This window comes from Oncorhynchus mykiss, chromosome 18 (genome assembly GCF_013265735.2).
Source record: "Oncorhynchus mykiss isolate Arlee chromosome 18, USDA_OmykA_1.1, whole genome shotgun sequence".
NCBI lineage: Eukaryota > Metazoa > Chordata > Actinopteri > Salmoniformes > Salmonidae > Oncorhynchus > Oncorhynchus mykiss.
In genome coordinates, this window is record NC_048582.1 from 18,923,111 (window position 1) to 18,947,771 (window position 24,661).

General features: G+C 43.7%; 1 protein-coding gene across 3 annotated transcripts; it reads left to right on the forward strand.

Moving 5' to 3' along the window:
- The first annotated feature begins 2,075 nt into the window (after positions 1-2,075).
- Positions 2,076-23,526, forward strand: keap1a (kelch-like ECH-associated protein 1a). Of its 3 annotated transcripts, none has more exons than XM_036952163.1 (13): positions 2,076-2,405; positions 8,246-8,800; positions 9,061-9,271; positions 9,497-9,696; positions 9,843-9,999; positions 19,877-19,969; positions 20,104-20,250; positions 20,338-20,447; positions 20,569-20,698; positions 20,795-20,991; positions 21,952-22,157; positions 22,256-22,432; positions 22,583-23,526. In XM_036952163.1, exons 2-13 carry the CDS (start codon positions 8,760-8,762, stop codon positions 22,756-22,758), a joined length of 1,845 nt encoding a protein of 614 aa, XP_036808058.1. In that variant the 5' UTR covers positions 2,076-2,405; positions 8,246-8,759; the 3' UTR covers positions 22,759-23,526. The 3 variants fall into 3 exon arrangements, with proteins under 3 accessions (XP_036808058.1, XP_036808059.1, XP_036808060.1); XM_036952164.1 differs by lacking the exon at positions 2,076-2,405 and adding an exon at positions 2,416-2,715; XM_036952165.1 differs by lacking the exon at positions 2,076-2,405 and adding an exon at positions 5,973-6,090.
- Positions 23,527-24,661: the final 1,135 nt, after the last annotated feature.

Sequence of the window (24,661 nt, forward strand, 5' to 3'; positions counted from 1 at the left end):
GCTTCATGGGATTTGTTTGATATTGGCAGTTTAGGTGATAAGGTAGCACAAGGAGCCACTTGTGAATTTGACAGCTCTAACACAGCGCTAACGTTTCACATTTCTCATTAATAAATATACAATGATGTTTCTAGATTTCAACCAATTATTTGAATGACTTTTGATTGTCGGTCAATCATTCTTCACTTTTGATCATTAAATGACACTAAGTGTAAAACACATTAAGGACACTTGCTCTTTCCATGACAAAGATTGACCAGGTGAAAGCTATGATCTCTTATTGATGTCACTTGTTGAATCCACTTCAAGGACTGTAGATGAAGGAGGTTAAAGAAGGATTTTTATGCCATGATACAATTGAGACATGGATTGTGTATGTGTGCCACTCAGAGGGTGAATGGGCAAGACAAAATATTTAAGTGTCTTTGAAAGGGGTATGGTAGTTGGTGTCAAGCGTACTGGTTTGAGCAGTGGTGGAAAACGTTGTCAAATGTCATACTTGAGTAAAAGTAAAGATCCCTTAATAGAAAATGACTCAACTCAAATGTGAAAGTCCCCCAGTAAATTCTACTTGAGTAAAAGTCTAAAAGTATTTGGTTTTAAATATACTTAAGCATCAAAAGTAAATGGAATTGCTAAAATGTACTTAGAGGCAGTAGGGATAACCAGGGATGTTCTCTTGATAAGTGTGTGAATTGGACCATTTTCCAGTCAAAATGTAACGAGTACTTTTGGGTGTCAGTGAAAATGTATGGAGTCAAAAGTACATTACTTTCATTAGCAATGTAGTGAAGTAAAAGTAAAAGTTGCCAAAAATAGAAATAGTAATGTAAAGTACAGATACCCCCCAAAACTATTCAAGTAGTACTTTCAAGTATGTTTTACTTAAGTACTTTACACCACTGGGTTTGAGTGTGCCAAGAACTGCAATGCTGCTGGGTTTTTCACGCGAAACAGTTTCCTGTGTGTATCAAGAATGGTCCACCACTCAAAGGACATCCAGCCAACAAGACAACTGTGGGAAGCATTAGAGTCAAGATGGACCAGCATCCCTGTGGAATGCTTTGGACACTTTGTTTTGTCCATGCCACAATTAATTGAGGTTGTTCTGATGGCAAACGGGGGTGCAACTCAATATTAGGACGGTGTTCCTAATGTTTTGTACACTCAGTGTACGTGGCTCTCAGAGGAAATTGTCATACATCCCACTTTGCACCCACTGGTTGAACCAATGTGGGATAAACAGTTTTCATTGTTTGTCAGCTTATAATAAATAAGGAATAATAAACACCTACATTAAGATTAGAAATGGGGAGGGATATTATAAATAAAGTAGGTATTTCCTTTCAACTGTCCAATCATCTCACATACGTGCAGATGAAGAAAACGAAACGAGGAGAGGAGAGGAAGACTAAGAAAGGAATCCTCTTCAGAAAGATTGAGATTCAGCCATACCGCTGTGTTACTGTGCCATGGTAGTTTCACTTTACTTTCTCCTATCAGCACTGTTAATAAAAAATAAAAAAACGTACACACGCCTGCCCACAGGTCACCTGCCCACAATCCTTTCACTATGTTCTGTAATGACGTTATAATTACAGATACAGACAGGGGTTTATGTACATATACATAATCACACACGCTACGTTTATTAGTGATCCTATCATGCATATTAAGAAATCATTGATTGAACGAACCGTTTACGGATCCACAACCACTAGGTCGAGAATGTGGCTGTAATTCTTAGGGGAAATGCATGCAAGCAAACGTCATGGTGTTCCATTGAACCGTTCCGCCAGATGCCTCCACATCAGAATGTGACACCACCCAGAACGTTCTGATGATACGGTTCCATCAAACTACGCATCCCCATATCCACATAGCAATGTGTACAGTTTATTTGTTCATAAACTGCTGACCTTGCACACACACACACAGACACACACACACATACCCTTCGTGATCTATTTGACTTTCAGTATGAGGTACTGCCTGTTTAATTGAATAGGCCTGGAGCACTATATTTATTTATGACTCAAACAAACTGTTTAGGACCTTAGTATGTGGGCGTTGATTTGTTTTTAGCGTATAAATGTCTGATGTCATAGATAGTCTACAAGCCACGCTGAACTGCGCTGGGTTGGCGTATCTTGCGTTATAATCGTCGGGTAATCGGGTTAATTTCTTGGAATGTTGTTATTGTTGTTTTGTGCGTACTTGCCGGGTGTCAGTAATGAAGTTGTGCTGCGGGGCTATGCTGCTATGAAGTTGAAGTTGCTAAGTCATGGTGATGTAGAAATCGCGCAGCGCGCATATAATGCATCTACTGTGATGTGAATGCCCCACGTCAATGCGAAACGCGCAGCGTTCAGGCGCACACAGCACAGGAGCCAGCTTCAAACAAGGTATTGTGCATCTGGGTGTGTCTAAATTGTATCCGAAAAAAAGTCACTCGTTTTATTCAATAGGTGCGATGTCATTTAAAAGTGAAGTGGCAAGTTTTGTTTTTGTGCCGAAATAAGGTCTACGCGGTTGCGTCATCAAAGGACAACTGCGTTCGCAGTTTGACAACCTGATTTCCATACTGACAGCCAGTGAGCCGAATGTGTCGTAGCCACATTGTTTTCTGTGTCCTTAACCGCGAAAAGAACACTAGATGGAAACTACTATTTTGGAATAAATCCCTGTAGCCTAAAATATAATATAGCAGGGGAGGTGAGTATCTACTGATTTGAGCATATAGGCTAGGCTACATCAGGGTCTGATGTGTGTAATATTTTACTTTTGACATGTCCTATTGTTGTTGAATGCACTGCAGTCGAAAAGGAAGTTAAAACTGATTAAGAAGCAGATGAGCGCCACATATGACTAACTCCCGCTCATATATCTCAATCTAAACTTGCCTGGAAACCTGACGTTGAATTGCATTGCAATAATGGTTGAATTGAAGACGTTTAAGCTGCCTATCAGTCGTTGTTTTTTGCTACCAGTGAAAATTAGCTCTTGCAACAGCTGCATAGTGCGTATTCAGAGGCTGATTAATGCAGGTGCTTACGGGGTCTGAAGCCCCTGTGCTCAAGCCCGTAGGGGGCCTTTGAGGCAGAGAAACATTTAGAGAAAGTTATGCGTTTGAGAGTCTACATAAACATTCTGATAAGTATAAATAACGACAATCTCAAGGGAACACGTTTATCTATAACATGAATATAGCTGATTTATGAAGTGAGTCATGATTATGAATGAACATAAACAAGATAAAGGTATTGGTTATGCATCAGCATTATTAGTACACTCTTGAGTGGTTTCAGATTATGTGCACCTTATCAGTTGTTCCAGTGAACAGAGTTGAACCCTTCCCCTGCATAGGAAGTTATTATGTCACAACTGGGTTCAGTAGCCCTGTTCAGCTTTAGGGCCTATGGTTTGATGTATTGTCTAATCATTGTTTGACTTGTATGTTGACTTTTATGTTCTTGGAAAAACATTTTTTTCTTTGTAGTCAAATATGTCTGTGCCAGATACCTTATGACAGTGCAAAATAGTGACACACACACACACACACACCCACACAAACAATCCTATTCTATAAGTGTTGTAGTGAGTCACCTGTCAGGTCAGAACCACCTTCTCATTAGTCATAATGTTGAAACAGGCCTCTGCTCTGTTGTGTGTGTGTGTGTGTGTGTGTACTGTATATCCGCACATCCTGTTATGAAATAATTTAACATTATCCTCATCCAATTGAACTGAAGTTAAACAATTGAGAACTTATTTATTGGCAGTTCATTTTGAATTTTCTGACCATGTTTGGTTGCTCAGCATATAACCTCTAGCCTGAAATGATTTTATTGACATGGATAACGGTGTCAAGCAGCATTGCGTGAATACTGTAGTGTCAGGCTATGACATAACAAATACCATGTTGTAAATATATTAATATTATTTACCTTTATTTAACTAGGCAAGTCAGTTAAGAACAAATTCTTATTTTCAATGACGGCCTAGGAACAGTGGGTTAACTGCCAGTTCAGGGGCAGAACGACAGATTTAGTACCTTGTCAGCTCAGGGGTTTGAACTTGCAACCTTCCGGTTACTAGTCCAACACTCTAACCACTAGGCAGGGTTCCCTAGTTAAATGCCTCTAGTCAGGTTGTTAAATGATGAAGGGGATGAGCTGAGGAGAGGAAGCCACTTCAAAGTATTGAGATGCAACCCTCAGTGATAGAACAGCACTGTGTGTTCTTGTTGGTTCTGTTGTACGTGGACACACCCACTGTTCTGTTAATGGTTGACTTTTGGATACTGTCACAGTGTTTGAACAGTGTGTGCTGTAAAACTGCATCTTAGTTTCAACTAGTATTTGTTACATTGTATAGCATATACTGTACCATTCAAAAGTTTGGACACACCTACTCATTCAAGGTTTCTCCCCTATTTGTACTATTTTCTACATTGTTAAATAATAACGAAGACATCAACACTATGAAATAACACATATGGAATGATGCAGTAACCAAAAAAGTGTTAAACAAATCAAAGTATATTTTATATTTGAGATTCTTCAAAGTAGCAACCCTTTGTCTTGATGACAGCTTTGCACACTCTTGGCATTCGCTCAGCATATGTGGGAACTCCTTCAAGACTGTTGGAAAAGCATTCCACATGAAGCTGGTTGAGAGAGTGCCAAGAGTGTGCAAAGCTGTCAATCAAGGCAAAGGGTGACTACTTTGAAGAATCTCAAATATAAAATATATTTAGAGTTGTTTAACACTTTTTTGGTTCCTACATGATTCCATGTGTGCTATTTCATAGTTTTGACATCTTCACTATTATTCTACAATATAGAAAATAGTAAAAATAAAGAAAAACCTTTGAGTGAGTAAGTGTGTCCAAACTTTTGACTGGTACTGTATGTTAGCGGTGTAACTTTGTTTCAGTAGTTGAAGTTCTGCAGATTCTCACTCTGTGTGCTGTGGACTGTACGCCTATTTGCTGTGTCGACAGGGTTAGTTTTGGTGTGTTAAAACCCCTTAAGCCAGATCAGGAGTTCAGTACCAGGGGACACAGCTCAGGACAATGGACCTTTATAGGAGGTAGGGGGGGGTTGAATATGAAAGACTCTCTCTTTCTCCTCCTCCTCACTCCCCCTCTTTTTCTATCCCCTCCCTCTTTTTGCCATTCACCACACTCTTTCCATCCCCTCTCTTTCCTTCCCCCCTTTCGCTCTCTCTCCCCACTCTCTCTCCTGGCTGGTGGGTTTAGGTCTTGTGACTTGTGATCAGGCTAGCTTTAGGGTGACACACACCACACTAGGCCTATGTAAGTTCTGGTATGACTGTTTGTCTTCTATTTATAAGCCATAAGGAAGTGAAACTATGCTCGAGGTTCTCATATACCCAATAGCAATTTTTAATATTCATACTGAACATAAATATAATCGCAACATGTAAAGTGTTGGTTTCATCTTTCATGAGCTTGAAATAAAATATTTAAAAAAAAATCCATACGCACAAAAAACTTATTTCTCTAAAATTTTATGCACAAATTTGTTTACATCCCTGTTAGTGAGCATTTCTCCTTTGCCAAGATAATCCATCCACCTGACAGGTGTGGCATATCAAGAAGCTGATTAAACAGCATAGTCATTACACAGGTGCACCTTGTGCTGGGGACAATAAAAGGCCACTCTAAAATGTGCAGTTTTGTCACACAGCAAAATGACACAGATGTCTCATGTTTTGAGGGAGCATTCAATTGGCATGCTGACTGCAGGAATGTCCACCAGAGCTGTCGTTTCAGAGAATTTGTCCAGTTCTTCCATAGCCTGCATACTCACGAGACATGTCACCCATTGAGGATGTTTGGGATCCTCTGGATTGACGTGTACGACAGCGTGTTCCAGTTCCCGCCAATATCCAGCAACTTCGTACAGCCATTGAAGAGAAGTGGGACTACATTCCACAGGCCAAAATCAACAGCCTGATCAACTTTATGCGAAGGAGATGTGTCGCGCTGCATGAGGCAAATGGAATTTACACCGGATACTGACTGGTTTTCTGATCCACGACCCCTCCCTCCTTTTTGTTAAGGTACAATTGAAGTCAGTGGTTTACGCACACCATAGCAAAATACATTTAAACTTAGTTTTTCACAATTCCTGACATTTAATCCTAGTAAAAATTCCCCGTCTTAGATCAGTAAGGATCACCACTTTATTTTAAGACTGTCTGTCAGAATTTTAAGCCTGAAATGTCAGAAAAATAGTGGAGAGAAGGATTTATTTCAGCTTTTAATTCTTTCATCACATTCCCAGTGGGTCAGAAGTTTACATACACTCAATTAGTATTTGGTAGCATTGCCTTTAAATTGCTTAACTTGGGTCAAACGTTTCAGGTAGAATTCCACAAGCTTCCCACAATAAGTTGGGTGAATTTTGTCCCATTCCTCCTGACAGAGTTGGTGTAACTGAGTAAGGTTTGTAGGCCTCCTTGCTCGAACACGCTTTTTCAGTTCTGCCCACAACCTTTCTATGGGATTGAAGTCAGGGCTTTGTGAGGGCCACTGCAATACCTTGACTTTGTTGTCCTTAAGCCATTTTGCCACAACTTTGGAAGTATTGTGGCAACATTGTCCATTTGGAAGACCCATTTGCTACCAAGCTTTAACTTATGTCTTGTGATGGTGCTTCAATATATCCATATAATTTCCCTTCTTCATGATGCCATCTATTTTGGGAAGTGCACCAGTCCCTCCTGCAGCAAAGCACCCCCACAACATGATGCTGCCACCCCAGTGCTTCACGGTTGGGATGGTGTTCTTCGGCTTGCAAGCCTCCCCCTTGTTCCTCCAAACATAAGGATGGTCATTGTGGCCAAACAGTTCTATATTTGTTTCATCAGACCAGAGGACATTTCTCCAAAAAGTAGCATCTTTGTCCCCATGTGCAGTTGCAAGCCGTAGTCTGGCTTTTTTATGGCAGTTATGGAGCAGTGGCTTCTTCCTTGATGAGTGACCTTTCAGGTTATGTTGATATAGGACTCGTTTTACTGTGGATATAGATACTTTTGTACCTGTTTCCTCCAGCATCTTCACAAGGTCCTTTGCTGTTGTTCTGGGATTGATTTGCACTTTTCGCACCAAAATACGTTCATCTCTAGGAGACAGAACGCATCTCCTTCCTGAGCGGTATGATGACTGCGTGGTCCCATGGTGTTTATACTTACGTACTATTGTTTGTACAGATGAACGTGGTACCTTTTACAATTTTTTTTCTGAGGTCTTGGCTCAGGATTTTCCCATGATGTCAAGCAAAGAGGCACTGAGTTTGAAGGTAGGCCTTAAAATACATCCACAGGTACACCTCCAATTGACTAAAATTATATCAATTAGCCTATCAGAAGCTTCTAAAGCCATGACATTATTTTCTGGAATTTTCCAAGCTGTTTAAAGGCACAGTCAACTTAGTGTATGTAAACTTCTGACCCACTGGAATTGTGATACAGTGAATTATAAGTGAAATAATCTGTCTGTAAATAATTGTTGGAAAAATCACATGCACAAAGTAGATGTCCTAACCAACTTGCCAAAACTATAGTTTGTTAACAATAAATTTGTGGAGTGGTTGAAAAAACTAGTTTTAATGACCCCAACCTAAGTGTATGTAAACTTCCGACTTCAACTATATCTGTGACCAACATACCAACATATCTGTATACCCAGTCATGTGAAATCCATAGGTCAGGGCCTGATTAATTCATTTCAATTGACTGATTTCCTTTTATCAACTGTAATTCAGTAAAATCGTTGAAATTGTTGCATGCTGCGTTTTATATTTTTGTTCAGTGTACATGAAGAGGGTAAAGTTGGTCATCATTTTACGAGCAGAACAGCTTCATTTCCAAAAGTTTAAGAGGTGAAAACCATTTGTTTTAGAGACAGGGGTGTCACCAATGCTGTGGTCTATTCATTAGGTATGCCAAAGTTAATTTTAAAGGATATGTTACAAGCTCAAAACATTTGTAGCAGAATTACAATTATGACAATAACCATGGTCATTTGCATGACAATTCATCTTTACACAAAGTTCCATAATCATCACAGCCCTAGGTCTGTTGACAGTGGTGTGTGTGTGTGTGTGTGTGTGTGTGGGGGGGGGGGGGGGGTTAACACATTTGATATACACACTCCATTGGATACACACATGCTGCCTCTCCTAATGACTATATTGTCTTAATTTGCTCCCAGACAAACAGAAGCCGCCAGATCATCCCTGATGTCATCTATCTTGGACGTGGTGGATTTAGAGGACAAAAAGTGAAGAATTGCCAACCAATGATTCATTCCTGAACTCCAGAACTAGAAGCCCAACACCAAAGGACCAAGCTGGAATCTCATGGACTAAATCAGGAATATCTGCTCTAAAGATGGAACCTCTGGACTAAACTAGAATTCCATGGACTAAATAGGAATAGTTCTTAAACCAGGAATATCAGGACCAAAAGCTGAAATATCACAGACTAATTTAGGCATTTCTGGACTAAAATTGAATTCTCTGGACTGAATATGGAATTGCTGGGCTGAACTAGAAGTCTTTGGGTGAAATCAGTAATCTCAGCGACATGACTGTTTTTCTCTGTGATATCTGACTGACTAGCGTTGAGGATGTGTGTGTTGTAACAGGCTAGTCACTAGATAGCTATGCTAGAGAGGTGAACATATTATCAACACATTGACTCTGGAGGAAATACTGCCAATAGTGATGGATGGAAGTTATAATCATCAAATCGGACAAACGGAGGGGTACGTGGGTGTTACTTGTGTAGGACTTTGATTTGTAATAACAGATACTGCGTGGAACGTTTAGTAGTATAAGTATTGATAAGTATCACGCGTTGAGTGACTATGCACTATGCACTGTGTTACAATCATTCAATAAGGATTAATCGGGTGCAAAAGTCGACTTGGGGGATTCAGGGAAAATCTATACTTAGTCCATTGATTGATTAATCCGTCTCTAAGACAGACCCCCCCCCCCCCCCCCCCCCCCCCCCATCGGTCAGGATGTTGTGCCCCAGGAAGAAGCGCCTCACTAGGGATGCAGATTTCTCTGCCATCGCGGTGCCGTCGATGCGGGGGTCTGGGTACCTGGACTACACCATAGAGACCCACCCCTCCAGAGCCCTGCAGGCCATGGAGGACTTCAGAAGGCACGAGATGCTGTGTGACATCACCCTACACGTCACCTATAAGGACACGACCGTTGACTTCAAGGTGAGAGGGCTGCTCTTTGTTCCTACTTATAAAGCTGTATAAGGTGATACTTGACTGTAAAATACAGCGTTATCCTCGTGCAGTACCCTGGGGGTTTGCTTATCAAAGCAAAAGGCTGTAAAATACTTTCTTAGTTGAATCATGTGTTTTACTGCTTGGTTGGAGTAAAAGCCTGCACCCCACCCACATGTATAAGATTGGCCACGCCTCCCCTCCCAACCTCAGGTGCATAAAGTGGTGCTGGCGTCCTGCAGCCCATACTTCAAAGCCATGTTCACCAGCAGCTTTAAGGAGTGCCACGCCTCCGAGGTGACGCTACGTGATGTCTGCCCCTTGGTGGTAGGGAGGCTCATTGACTTTGCCTACACCTCACGCATCACCGTGGGGGAGAAGTGTGTGCTCCACCTCCTACTGGCCGCTATGAGGTATGAGTCTATGTGGTGACATAAATAATTTGACTGGAAGATGGTTTACATATAAAGTTCTTCCTGGTGTCTTATATGATGAATCCTTCTGTACCTTTTAAGGCGTGTTGTGACTACCTCATTGAACAGATGTGTGTGTGTGTCAGGTACCAGATAGAAGACGTGGCTAAGGCTTGCTGTGACTACCTCACTAAAAACTTGGAGCCTGCCAACGTGATCGGCATCGCTCGGTTCGCTGAGGAGATTGGCTGCACCGAGCTGCACCTGAGGAGCCGCGAGTACATCAACACACACTTCAACGAGGTAGGAACCACACACACACACACACTTTGTATCTCATTCACATAATGTAGCCAATATGGCTGGCTATGTGTCTGAAGTGACCTGAAGTAACCTTTCAGATGTGGGTTGGATTTGGGCCAAAATAATGTTGCTGTCTGTCAAGCAGCTGTCATATTGCTGTACACATGAGCTATTTTAGCACGATGTCATAAAGACTATAAAACATCAACGAGACAAAGACGATTTTGCCTTTTGTTGATAGACGTTAGAAGAACCAAGAGGCCCTGACATACAGACTTTTAGAGACCATTACAGCATCCATGATGTTTTCACACTGTGAAGAGCAGGAAGCCACTGTCGTGTCTTTGGCTATGCCAGATTAAGTGATATGACATGCTATTCCATAAAATAATTTCTCCGTAATTAATATTACCTGATTGAGCTAATCATGTAAATGTAATTAACTAGAGAGTCGGGCACCACAACAGAATATTTATAGAGATGTTATCTTCCGAATAAACTCTTAAAGACCTAGTAATATTTTACATCAATAGCAGTCAATATTAATCGTCACCTTAATTCAGTCTCATCTGAAAGTTGTAAATTCTTGGTTATCTTCATGAACCCTGGCTAACAAGTTGAATCAGCAATACAAAATTGTGTTTAATTATTTATTTACTAAATACCTAACTAATCACACAGAATTACACATACACATAATTAATCATAATTGGATTACAAATTACGTCATAAAGGTAAACGTCCCTAGTGGGCGGAACAGATATGACAGCTTGTTACACAAAAGAAAAGGGGCTGGGTTTGAGTGAAAGAGCGGGAAGACTAAGTAACAAAGGAAGAAGCTGTGCCATCGTAAATACAGTATCTTATGCATTCTAAATTACCGCCCATATGGAAAAGGAAAATGCAATAAATATTTACTCTGAGCTGCGCTTCAGTAGGTTGGTGGTAGATGGAAGGCCGTGTTGCCAAACCGAGTCCTTTGTCCTTTGAAGAATGTCTCTGGTGGTCAATTGGATACGTTGTAGTAACGTTGTTGTGTGATAGACGGGATACTCTGTCTGTTCCTTCCTAACCCTCGTTTGCAGCTGCTGTTGCTAACTCAAAGGCTAGGAGGTATCACTTCTGTAGTGAATAAGAGTTCAAAGTTCATACTATTCGCAGCCAAAGCTCACGCTGATGTTGGCTTCGTTCTGTAGTTATTATCTGAACCATTCTGACATTGGACCGTCGTCCTCACATCCTCAGAACAGGAGGTTAAATTTTCGTCAAGGCTTTATTTAGTGGAGCGAGAAGGGTGTGTCTGAAAAGTTTTATAACCCATGTCTCTTCACAGGGGCGGGCCACTGATTGAGCAGAGCCCTAACCTTATGAAAACCCAAATCTCTCATTTGGAAGCTAACATTACATTTCATCTCTTCACCAATAATTTTATATTCAAACATTTAAATTGAACAACAATTCCATGTGAATCCGATAACTCTGATGTGTAGAATTTCCACTGTAGAGTTTATGTCATCTTATCATTGATGAGAATGTCTCAGATGACAACCGAACTGACATCATATTCATTAAGTACCACCGCATATGTTCCATTGGTCGGATTACCAGAATATAGTTCATTTCCACACCACCTTCTGAGGTTCCAAGAATCTCTATGTTAACCAAGGGTTTTGCAAATGTAACCTCAGTAGGGTAGAGAGAGGAAAAAGGGGGGAAGAGGTATTTATGACTGTCATAAACCTACCCCCAGGCCAACGTCATGACACCGCTGAATGGGTAATGGTTTTGGTAGGAATCCCAGAGCTTCCACAATGTAGGGTTGCACATGTACACAGTATATACACCCTTCATCAGTTCTAGAGTGAAAGCATTAGAAATGTGCTTATGCTTATCGTCAGGCTTGAAGTCGTAATTATACAGGATTCTCTGACCTTTCTTGTACAGTGCCTTCAGAAAATATTCACACCCCTTGACTTTTTCCACATTTTGTTGTTAAAGTGTGTTTCAATTTGATTTAATGGTCATTTTTGGTAAACGATCTACACAAAATACTCTGTCAAAGTGGAAGAATAATTCTAACATTTATTTAAAAAATATATATTAAAAATGAAACACATATCTTGATTAGATAAGTATCCACCCCCCTGAGAGAATATCTGTTAGAAACACCTTTGGCAGTGATTACAGCTATAAGTCTTTTGGGGTAAGTCTCTAAGAGCTTTCCACACCTGGATTGTACAATATTTGCCCATTTTGTTATTTTGAAAAGGTTCTTCAAGCACTGTCAAGTTGGTTGTTGATCATTGCTAGAAAGCCAATTTCAAATCTTGCCATAGATTTTCAAGCCGATTTAAGCCAAAACAGGAACATTCAATGTCATCTTGGTAAACAACTCCAGTGTAAATTTGGCCTTGTGGTTTAGGTTATTGTCCTGCTGAAAGGGGAATTTGTCTCCCAGTGTCTGTTGAAAAGAAGACTGAACCAGATTTTCCTCTAGGATTTTGCCTGTGCTTAGCTCTATTCCGTTTCTTTTTATCCTAAAAAACAACCTAGTCCTTGCCGATGACAAGCATACCCATAACATGAGGATGCCACCACCATGCATGAAAATATGAAGAGTGATGATTTGCCACAAACACAATGCTTTGTATTCAGGATAAAAAAGTACATTTCTTTGCCACATGTTTTGCAGTATTCCTTAAGTGCCTTATTGCAAAAGGAATACATGTTTTGGAATATTTTTTATTCTGTACAGGCTCCCTTTTTTCACTCTGTCAGTTAGGTTAATATTGTGGAGTTACTACAATGCTGTTGATCCATCCTCAGTTTTCTCATATCACATCCATTAAACTCTGTAACTGTTAAAAATCACCATTGGTTTTATGGTGAAACCCCTGAGCAATTTCCTTCCTCTCTGGCAACTGAGTTAGGAAGGACACATATATCTTTGTAGTAACCGGGTGTATTGGTACACCATCCAAAGCCTAATTAATTACTTCACCATGCTCAAAGTGATATTCAGCACCTGCTTTTTTATTTTTACACATCTACCAAGTGGTGCACTTCTTTAGGAGCATTAGAAACCTCCCTGGTCTTTGTGGTTGAATCTGTGCTTGAAATTCACTTTTTTCGATTGAGGGATCTTACAGATAATTGTATGTGTGCCGTACAGAGATGAGGTAGTCATTCAAAAATCATGTTAAACACTATTATTGATCAAATCAAATCACATTTTATTGGTCACATACACATTGTTAGCAGATGTTAATGCGAGTGTAGTGAAATGCTTGTGCTTCTAGTTCTGACCATGCAGTATCATCTAACAAGTAATCTAACAATTTCACAACAACTACCTTATACACACAAGAGTTAATTAATTAATAAGATTATGTACATATAAATATATGGATGAGCGGTGGCCGAATGGCATAGGCAAGATACAGTAGATGGTATAGAGTACAGTATATACATATGAGATTAGTATTGTAGGGTATGTAAATATTATATAAAGTGGCATTGTTTAAAGTGACTAGTGATACATTTATTACATCAAATTTTTAATTATTAAAGTGGCTAGAGGTTTGAGTCAGTATGTTGGCAGCAGCTACTCAATGTTAGTGGTCACAGAGTGAGTCCATGCAAATTATTATGTGACTTGTTTACTCCTGAACTTATTTAGGCTTGCCATAAAGAAGGGGTTGATTACTTATTGACTCAAGACATTTCAGATTTTCAATGTTCTACAAACCAAATTGCATTTTTATTCAGGCCGTAACACAACAAAATGTGGAAAAAGTATAGGGGTGTGAATACTTTCTAAAGGCAATGGAAAAGTTGTTCATGGCAGGGAATCTCAAGTAGTAGACTCCTCTTACTGGTGGTGTGGAGATACCTGGAGCAGAGGACAAGAACATTTTGCATACATTCTTTAATAAAGCCTTGGTTTCTTGCATGTTAACATTAGAAGCCTACTCCCTTAGTTTGTTTTACTCACTGCTTTAGCACACGCTGCCAACCCAGATGTCTTAGCCGTGTCTGAATCCTGGCTTAGGAAAACCACCAAAAAGTCTCTCACTGTTGCCGCTTGCTATAGACCTCCCTCTGCCCCCAGCTGTGCCCTCGATACTATATGTGAATTGATTGCCCCCCATCTATCTTCTGAGCTTGTTCTACTAAGTGACCTAAACTGGGACATGCTTAACACCCCGGCCATCCTACAAACTAAGCTTGATGCCCTCAATCTCACACAAATGATCAATGAACCTACCAGGTACAACCCCAAATCAGTAAACACGGGCACCCTCATAGATGTCATCCTAACTAACTTGCCCTCCAAATACACCTCTGCTGTTTTCAATCAAGATCTCAGCGATCACTGCCTCATTGCCTGTATCCACAATGGTTCTGCGACCAAACGACCGCCCCTCATCACTGTCAAACGCTCCCTGGCCTTTCTAATCAACCTGGCCGGGGTATACCGGAATGAATTTGACCTCATCCCGTCAGTAGATCATGCCTGGCTATTCTTTAAAAGTGCCTTCCTCACCATCTTAAATAAGCTTGCCCCTCTCAAAAAATGTAGAACTAGGAATAGATATAGTCCTTGGTTCACTCCAGATCTGTCTGCCCTTGATCAGCACAAAAACATCCTGTGGCGTTCTGCATTAGCATCGAATAGCCCCCGTGATATGCAACTTTTCAGGGAAGTTAGGAACAAATATACACAGGCAGTTAGCATTTCTAAGGCAAGCTTTGCATCCTGTAGTACAAAAGGTTCTGGGACACTATAAAGTCCATGGAGAATAAGAGCACCTCCTCCCAGCTGCCCACTGCTCTGATGCTAGGAAACACTGTCACCACCGATAAATCCACTATAATTGAGAATTTCAATAAGCATTTCTCTACGGCTGGCCATGCTTTCCACATGGCTACCCCTACACCGGTCAACTGCCCGGCACCCTCCACAGCAACCCACCCAAGCCCCCACCATTTCTCCTTTACCCAAATCCAGATAGCTGATGTTCTGAAAGAGCTGCAAAATCTGGACCCCTTCAAATCAGCCGGGCTAGACAATCTGGACCTTCACTTTCTAAAATTATCGGCCGAAATTGTTGCAACCCCTATTACCAGCCTGTTCAACCTCTCTATTGTATCGTCTGAGATTCCCAAAGATTGGAAAGCTGCCGCGGTCATCCCCCTCTTCAAAGGCGGTGACACTCTAGACACAAACTGCTACAGATCTATATCTATCCTACTCTGTCTTTCTAAGGTCTTCGAAAGCCAAGTTAACAAACAGATTACTGACCATTTCGAATCCCACCATACCTTCTCTGCTATGCAATCTGGTTTCAGAGCTGGTCATGGGTGCACCTCAGCCACGTTCAAGGTTCTAAACGACATCATAACCGCCATCGATAAGAGACATTACTGTGCAGCCGTATTCATCGACCTGGCCAAGGCTTTCGACTCTGTCAATCAGAACATTCTTATTGGCAGACTAGACAGCCTTGGTTTCTCAAATGATTGCCTCGCCTGGTTTACCAACTACTTCTCTGATAGAGTTCAGTGTGTCAAATCGGAGGGCCTGTTGTCTGGACCTCTGACAGTCTCTATGGGTGTGCCACAGGGTTAAATTCTCGGACCGACTCTCTTCTCTGTATACATCAATGATGTCACTCTTGCTGCTGGTGATTCTCTGATCCACCTCTACGCAGACGACACCATTCTGTATACTTCTGGCCCCTCCTTGGACACTGTGTTAACTAACCTCCAGACGAGCTTCAATGCCATACAACTCTCCTTCCGTGGTCTCCAACTGCTCTTAAACGCAAATAAAACTAAATGCATGCTATTCAATCGATCACTGCCCGCACCTGCTCGCCCGTACAGCATCACTACTCTGGACGGCTCTGACTTAGAATACATGGACAACTACAAATACCTGGGTGTCTCGTTAGACTGTACACTCTCCTTCCAGACTCACATTAAGCATCTCCAATCCAAAATTAAATCTAGAATCGGCTTCCTATATCGCAACAAAGCATCCTTCACTCATGCTGCCAAACACACCCTCGTAAAACTGACCATCCTACCGATCCTCGACTTCGGTGATGTCATCTATAAAATAGCTTCCAACACTCTACTCAACAAACTGGATGCAGTCTATCACAGTGCCATCTGTTTTGTCACCAAAGCCCCATATACTACCCACCATTGCGACCTGTGCGCTCTCGTTGGTTGGCCCTCGCTTCGTACTCGTCGCCAAACCCACTGGCTACAGGTTATCTACAAGCCCCGCCTTATCTCAGCTCACTGGTCACCGTAGCAGCACCCACTCGTAGCACGCACTCCAGCAGGTATATCTCACCCCCAAAGCCAATTCCTCCTTTGGTCGTCTTTCCTTCCAGTTTTCTGCTGCCCATGACTTGGACGAATTGCAAAAATCTCTGAAGCTGGAGACTCACATCTCCCTCACTAGCTTTAAGCACCAGCTGTCAGAGCAGTTTTCAGATCACTGCACCTGTACATAGCCCATCTGTAAACAGCCCATCTATCTACCTGCCTCATCCCCATACTGGCATTTATTTATTTATTTATTTTGCTTCTTTGCACCCCAGTATCTCTACCTACACATTCATCTTCTGCCGATCTACCATTCCCGTGTTTAATTGCTATATTGTAATTACTTCGCCACCATGGCCTATTTATTTCCTTAACTTACCTCATTTGCACTCACTGTACATACACTTTTTGTTTTCTTTTGTTCTACTGTATTATTGACTGTATGTTTTGTTTATTCCATTTATAACTCTGTGTTGTTGTTTGTTGTTGTTTGTGTCGAATTGCGCGAATTACACTTTATCTTGGCCAGGTCCCAGTTGCAAATGAGAACTTGTTCTCAACTAGCTTACCTAGTTAAATAAAGATAAAAAATAAATACAAATAAATATAGCTTGAACTCCTAGACTAAAGTCAGTCAAAAACAGTCTGTATGGTTGGGTTGTAGGCCTTGCTGATATTGGTGATGACTCTGGTGTAGACCGGGGTGGTGACATTATTGAAGGGGCCTACAGGTCCATTGTGGCTCAAACCAGCAGAGAAGGCCACTTTTGGTGTGCCCATGAACACAGGAGAGAAAACGGTAGAATTACTTGAATATATTGATACAATTACATCATTCTTCTATTCACAATCACAGAGTGCAAATGACAGTGTATTTTATGGTTCACAGGTTCTCAATTGTATTTAATACATTATACTTGTGCAACAGTGAATTCTGCAGCAATGTAGATTTAGTGAAATGAACTGATCCCCAACTCAAAATCAATGTTGTTCACATCCGTTTTACAATAACTGCAGCTGACCTCGTCAGCTCTCACTGGCACTAAGTCTGGCCTCCAGGACCTGAAAACCACAGACATAAATTCACACTAAGAGTCACCAGTAACTTTACATCCAACATGAAACAATGTTAACCCTTCTTCAAATCATTATAAACAGTGGGACGCTGTGACTGACTTAGTCCCTTCAATTTACACCTTTACAACCATACCTGTTAAATCACCTGTGTCCTTTAATCTTCATCTTCCCCATGGTGGCTTCTAAGGTCCACCACTGTGTTTCTATACCTCAGCCTCATTGGCTGTCAGTCTGACCTCCATGTTACTTTGCTTCTCTCTCTGCTCCACCACGATGGTTCCCAGGTTGTGCACTATGTCTCTCAGCTCCTTCATCTCGGTCCAGATGTCAGGGGGGTGGTGGTCTGTTCGTTGGTCGTCTCTCCATCTGAACCTTACTTACCCTGCTCTCTCTCCCTGCACTGTGTCCCCGTTGAGTGATGTCACTCTCTCTGTCCCCTCCACTCTCCTCCTGAGTCCAGACAGACAGAACACCCTCCACTCTCCTCCTGAGTCCATGTCCCAGACAGACAGAACACCCTCCTCTCTCCTCCTGAGTCCAGACAGACAGAACACCCTCCACTCTCCTCCTGAGTCCAGACAGACAGAACACTCTCCTCCTGAGTCCATGTCCCAGACAGACAGAACACCCTCCACTCTCCTCCTGAGTCCATGTCCCAGACAGACAGAACACCCTCCACTCTCCTCCTGAGTCCAGACAGACAGAACACCCTCCACTCTCCTCCTGAGTCCAGACAGACAGAACACCCTCCACTCTCCTCCTGAGTCCATGTCCCAGACAGACAGAACACCCTCCTCTCTCCTCCTGAGTCCAGACAGACAGAACACCCTCCACTCTCCTCCTGAGTCCAGACAGACAGAACACCATCCACTCTCCTCCTGAGTTCATACCCCAGACAGACAGAACACCATCCACTCTCCTCCTGAGTCCATACCCCAGACAGACAGAACACCCTCCACTCTCCTCCTGAGTCCAGACAGACAGACAGAACACCCTCCACTCTCCTCCTGAGTCCAGACAGACAGAACACCCTCCACTCTCCTCCTGAGTCCAGACAGACAGAACACTCTCCTCCTGAGTCCATGTCCCAGACAGACAGAACACCCTCCACTCTCCTCCTGAGTCCAGACAGACAGACAGAACACCCTCCTCTCTCCTCCTGAGTCCAGACAGACAGACAGAACACCCTCCTCTCTCCTCCTGAGTCCAGACAGACAGACAGAACACCATCCTCTCTCCTCCTGAGTCCAGACAGACAGACAGAACACCCTCCTCTCTCCTCCTGAGTCCAGACAGACAGACAGAACACCCTCCTCTCTCCTCCTGAGTCCAGACAGACAGACAGAACACCCTCCTCTCTCCTCCTGAGTCCAGACAGACAGAACACCCTCCACTCTCCTCCTGAGTCCATGTCCCAGACAGACAGAACACCCTCCTCTCTCCTCCTGAGTCCAGAAAGTCAGAACACCCTCCACTCTCCTCCTGAGCCCAGACAGACAGAACACCCTCCTCTCTCCTCCTGAGTCCAGACAGACAGAACACCCTCCACTCTCCTCCTGAGTCCAGACAGACAGAACACCCTCCACTCTCCTCCTGAGTCCATGTCCCAGACAGACAGAACACCCTCCTCTCTCCTCCTGAGTCCAGACAGACAGAACACCCTCCACTCTCCTCCTGAGTCCATGTCCCAGACATACAGAACACCCTCCTCTCTCCTCCTGAGTCCAGACAGACAGAACACCCTCCACCCTCCTCATGAGTCCATGTCCCAGACAGACATAACACCCTCCTCTCTCCTCCTGAGTCCAGACAGACAGAACACCCTCCACTCTCCTCCTGAGTCCAGACAGACAGAACACCCTCCACTCTCCTCCTGAGTCCATGTCCCAGACAGACAGAACACCCTCCTCTCTCCTCCTGAGTCCAGACAGACAGAACACCCTCCACTCTCCTCCTGAGTCCATGTCCCAGACAGACAGAACACCCCCTCTCTCCTCCTGAGTCCATGTCCCAGACAGACAGAACCCCCTCCACTCTCCTCCTGAGTCCATGTCCCAGACAGACAGAACACTCTCCTCCTGAGTCCATGTCCCAGACAGACAGAACAGCAACACCAGCAGAGCTACAGCACCCCTCATTCTGAAACAATACCTCTTCAGATATGATGCACTTTAGGAAGCTCAGACCCCCTCCTTATATACACACAGCTCAGTTAAGCAGTACGTGTACAAGAGACACGTCATTAAAAAGTCAAGGTTGGTAAGTCTTGTCAATGTTGTATAAGACCATGAGAAGTTTGCAACTGTTGTTTGGTGAAGGGTCCCCTGGGTCCCACCTGTTCCCTATAGACAAAAACAGTGTCCGTAGTCAGACATAGAAATGCCTTATTGACGGATTGTGTTTGTGTGTGTGAGCATGTGACGCGTGTTGACTATGTGTCTATTTGTCCCTACCCCAGGTAACCAAAGAGGAGGAGTTCTTCAGTCTGTCTCACTGTCAGCTGTTGGAGCTCATCAGCCAGGACAGCCTCAAGGTGCTCTGTGAGTCAGAGGTATGGATTTGATTTATATTCTATTATACATGGTTTATCCTGAGGTGTATATATACTTCACTTATATGCATATTTCTATGTGAAAATCAAGATAACCGCCTGCCAAAGTTTGACCATGAGCCCCTTGATGTCAGGTGTACAAGGCTTGTACAGACTGGGTACGATGGGACGTGGAGAGCAGAGCTCCGTATCTCCACGCCCTCCTCAATGCTCTCCACGTCTACGCTCTGCCTCCCAAGTTCATCAAGATACAGCTCCAGTCCTGCCCCATCCTCAGCAAGGCAAGTCCCTGTCTATGAAACCTATGTCGTCTATTCATCTATGACCGGCTGCTGGGATTGATTGATTGATATGTTCCTTCATTCCAGGCCAACTCCTGTAGAGACTTCCTGTCTAAGATATTCCAGGAAATGGCGTTGAGGAAGCCCCTCCCCCCTGCGCCTCACCGTGGAACACAGCTTATCTACGTAGCCGGAGGGTAGTCTACAAACATATGATGGGATGGTGTGGGGTGTCGTAGAGATAATTGGATGAAAGGATATGATGATATAATCCTATTATGGTTATGTACTGTCTGATCCTCCTGTGTTCCATCCCAGGTATCGGCAGCACTCTCTGTCTTCTATGGAGGCCTATGACCCTGGTAGGAACATCTGGCTGAAGCTAGCTGACATGGGCTCTCCCTGCAGTGGCCTGGGCTCCTGTGTGCTGTTTGGCCTGCTCTACACGGTACACGAACGCACCCACACACCTTGCTTTTTACAGCCTTGTCTGTCTATCTAACCCCTCCCCCTCTTCATCCCTCCCTCTCTCCCTCCTCCTCAGGTGGGAGGCAGGAACCTGTCCCTACAGAACAACACTGAGTCCAGTTCCCTGTGCTGCTACAACCCCATGACCAATCAGTGGAGCCAGCACGCCTCCCTCAACACCCCCAGGAACAGGGTGGGGGTGGCTGTGGTGGACGGGAGCATTTACGCCGTGGGGGGGTCCCAGGGGTCCACACATCATAACACTGTGGAGAGGTGAGGAGGGGGGAGAGAATTAGTGAGGAGAGGGGGGGGGGGGGGGGGTGTAGAGGAGAGAAGACAGAAAGAGGAGAGAGAGCAGAAAGAGAGTGAGATGTAGTGTAAATTCCCCAAGATAATGTAGGAATTCCTGAGCCCGAGGTGGGGGACTAATTAGTGTGACAGCCTTTGGTCCCGGCTGTGTTGGTACCTGCTTCCAAGGAATGTCAATCCGGTTGGGAATGCTTCACAACTCGCTGCTGAGCGGCTAAAAGGTAGGAAATCATCTTCAGCGGAATGTCATTACAGGACCCGTGGCTCTGGTAGAATACCTCCGAGATGTGTCCTACCTGCCTTTTTTTTAAATATCTTCCTTCCCTTCTTCCATCCATCCACCCTTGCCTCTCCTCTCAGCTGCTCTCCTATCCTCCCACAAAACGTGTTACTAGACACCTCACAAAGTACGTAGCTTTATCTTAATCCACTGTAAGTTACCTGGCTCCTATACAATAAGTTAATTATACTATCTAACTCACACTCTGATAGCACCTACAGTCCCATGCACTCAGGTCATGATGATAACAATGATAATGAGCATTGCACTATGCAGAAATCACACAATTTCTAATAGTTTGCCTCATTTCAATGTATGTGACAAAACAAGCAAGTATAGTGTAGAGAATCTTTGAACCATCTAAACCTCTGTGAAATATCTTTTCCATAACCAAAAATATTGTATTTTCAGCTGTTTGACGTTGGTGTACGAAACCGAAAGTAAAAGATTCAAAAGCAAAACTTAAGAATGCGAAGCATAGAAATAACGCACATAGAACAGATCTACTGCTTCTTAGACGTTCTTTCTTTAAGTCACATTTCTATGTAAAATTGGTTGGGACGCCCAAAAAGTTACATATTACAGCTTTAAGACAATAACAACCATAAATTCTCTCTCTCTCTCTCTCTCTCGCTCTCTGCCAGGTATGACCCAGAGGCGAACCGCTGGGTGTTTGTGAGCCCCATGTCAGTAGCCCGTCTGGGGGCGGGAGTAGCAGGTTGCGAGGGGTCTCTGTATGTGGTGGGGGGGTTCGACGGCCAGAACCGCTGGAACACAGCAGAGAGGTTCCACCCCGATTCCAACACCTGGCACCAACTCGCCCCCATGACCACTGTACGCAGTGGACTAGGTGAGAATGTGTATGTGTGTGTGTGTATGTATATACACACCTGTCAAGGTGTGTGGATAATGTCTATCTCTCTCTGTTTCTCCCTTGTGTGTGTGTAGGTGTGGTGTGTGTGGACTCATACCTGTATGCAGTAGGAGGGTATGACGGTCATACCCAGCTCAGCTCCATGGAGAGGTACAGTGTAACCAGAGATGTGTGGGAGCCAGTGGCCTCCATGCAGCACTGCCGCAGCGCTCACGGGGTCACCATCTACCAGGGACGCATCTTCATACTGGGTGAGCCTGGAGAAACATGCCATCTCTCTGGAGAGTTTGGCCAACTTTAGAACCAGATACCATGTTTCTCCTACTGAGCCTTGGATTCACCCATCCTGTTTCCCTCTCTCTGCCCTTCCATCCCTCGTCCTCCCTCCCTCCTGCCTCCAGGTGGTTTTAACTCCACAGGGTTTCTGTCCAGTGTTGAGAGTTACTGCCCTGACACCAACCAGTGGACGTCCATCACCAACATGTTGCTAGGACGCAGCGGAATGGCCGTCGCAGTAACAATGGAGCCCTGCCCCGGCAACCTGCCCGAGGAGGAAGAAGAAGAGGAAGTGACATAGAGTTAGAGCGAGGAGACATGACTCATCATAACTCTTTTTATATTTGACTCAACATGGCGGCAGAGCAGGACTTGTTGCAGTAGAATTAGAATGAGTAGAAAGTACAAAGCTCTTAGATCACTTTTATCCAAAGCCACAAAGTTTGCATTAATCAGGAATGTCTGTTCTGATCATTCTAATTTTATGTGGAGTCAGTAGGAAGTGGACCAGGGGGAGGAAGTGACCTCACAATAACTTCAAAGTGACCTCACCATTATTAGGGTGCTACAGACAAAGAGTTAGGAATTAGAATACTAGAATGGGCATGAACCTTCGTATGATGCCATTATAAGACACATTGCCTGAATCACTAAATGGGCTGTCACTCCCAAACAGAAGACAATTGCATTGGTAACAATTTATTTTTAAATCTATCAACTTAAATTTAAGGAACACCTAACTTTACAAGACTGACATTACATATTTCGACAACAGCAGCCATTACACATTCCAAGGGTACATCATGAGGTTAGAGTAAGATCTTTCGGCTACAAAGACCCAACTGACTGGAATCACAGTGAATTTAAGAGCCATTTTTCAAATGTTAAGAACAAACAGTTTGTGTTTTTAACCAGCTAATAGAAACATCACCATGTGAAGAAATTTGTATGTAAACTCATCAAAAAAAGAAACGTCCCTTTTTCAAGACTCTGTCTTTCAAAGATAATTCGTAAAAATCCAAATAACTTCACAGATCTCCATTGTTAAAGGGTTTAAACACTGTTTCCCATGCTTGTTCAATGAACCATAAACAAATAATGAACATGCACCTGTGGAACGGTCGTTAAGACACTAACAGCTTACAGACGGTAGGCAATTAAGGTCACAGTTATGAAAACTTAGGACACTAAAGAGGCCTTTCTACTGACTCTGAAAAACACCAAAAGAAAGATGCCCAGGGTCCCTGCTCATCTGCATGAATGTGCCTTAGGCATGCTGCAAGGAGGCATGAGGACTGCAGATGTGGCCAAGGCAATAAATTGCAATGTTCGTACTGTGAGACGCCTAAGACAGCGCTACAGGGAGACAGGACGGACAGCTGATCGTCCTCGCATTGGCAGACCACGTGTAACAAGACCTGCACAGGATCGGTACATCCGAACATCACACCTGCGGGACAGTTACAGGATGGCAACAACAATTGCCCGAGTTACACCAGGAATGCACAATCCCTCCATCAGTGCTCAGACTGTCTGCGATAGGCTGAGAGAGGCTGGACTGAGGGCTTGTAGGCCTGTTGTAAGGCAGGTCTTCACCAGACATCACCGGCAACAACGTCGCCTACGGGCACAAACCCACCATCGCTGGACCACACAGGATAGGCAAAAAGTTGCGCTTTTGAGTTGCATTTTTGTCTCACCAGGGGTGATGGTCGGATTTGCGTTTATCGTCGAAGGAATGAGCGTTACACCGAGGCCTGTACTCTGGAGCGGGATCGATTTGGAGGTGGAGGGTCCGTCATGGTCTGGGGTGTCACAGCATCATCGGACTGAGCTTGTTGTCATTGCAGGCAATCTCAGCGCTATGCGTTACAGGGAAGACATCCTCCTCCCCTCCTCCCCCTTCCTGCAGGCTCATCCTGACATGACCCTCCAGCATGACAATGCCACCAGCCATACTACTCGTTCTGTGTGTGATTTCCTGCAAGACTGAATGTCAGTGTTCTGCCATGGCCAGCGAAAAGCCTGGATCTCAATCCCATTGAGCACGTCTCAGACCTGTTGGATCGGAGGGTGAGGGCTAGGGCCATTCCCCCCAGAAATGTCCGGGAACTTGCATGTGCCTCGGTGGAAGAGTGGGGTCACATCTCGCAGCAAGAACTGGCAAATCTGGTGCAGTCCATGAGGAGGAGATGCACTGCAGT

Bases quoted from the DNA above. Each gene is read 5' to 3' on its own strand.
- keap1a (XM_036952163.1), top strand. From the start codon at position 8,760: ATGGATGGAAGTTATAATCATCAAATCGGACAAACGGAGGG. The intron at 22,158-22,255 runs GTGAGAATGTGT...GTGTGTGTGTAG, and splicing joins CACTGTACGCAGTGGACTAG to GTGTGGTGTGTGTGGACTCA. The intron at 22,433-22,582 runs GTGAGCCTGGAG...TCCTGCCTCCAG, and splicing joins GGGACGCATCTTCATACTGG to GTGGTTTTAACTCCACAGGG.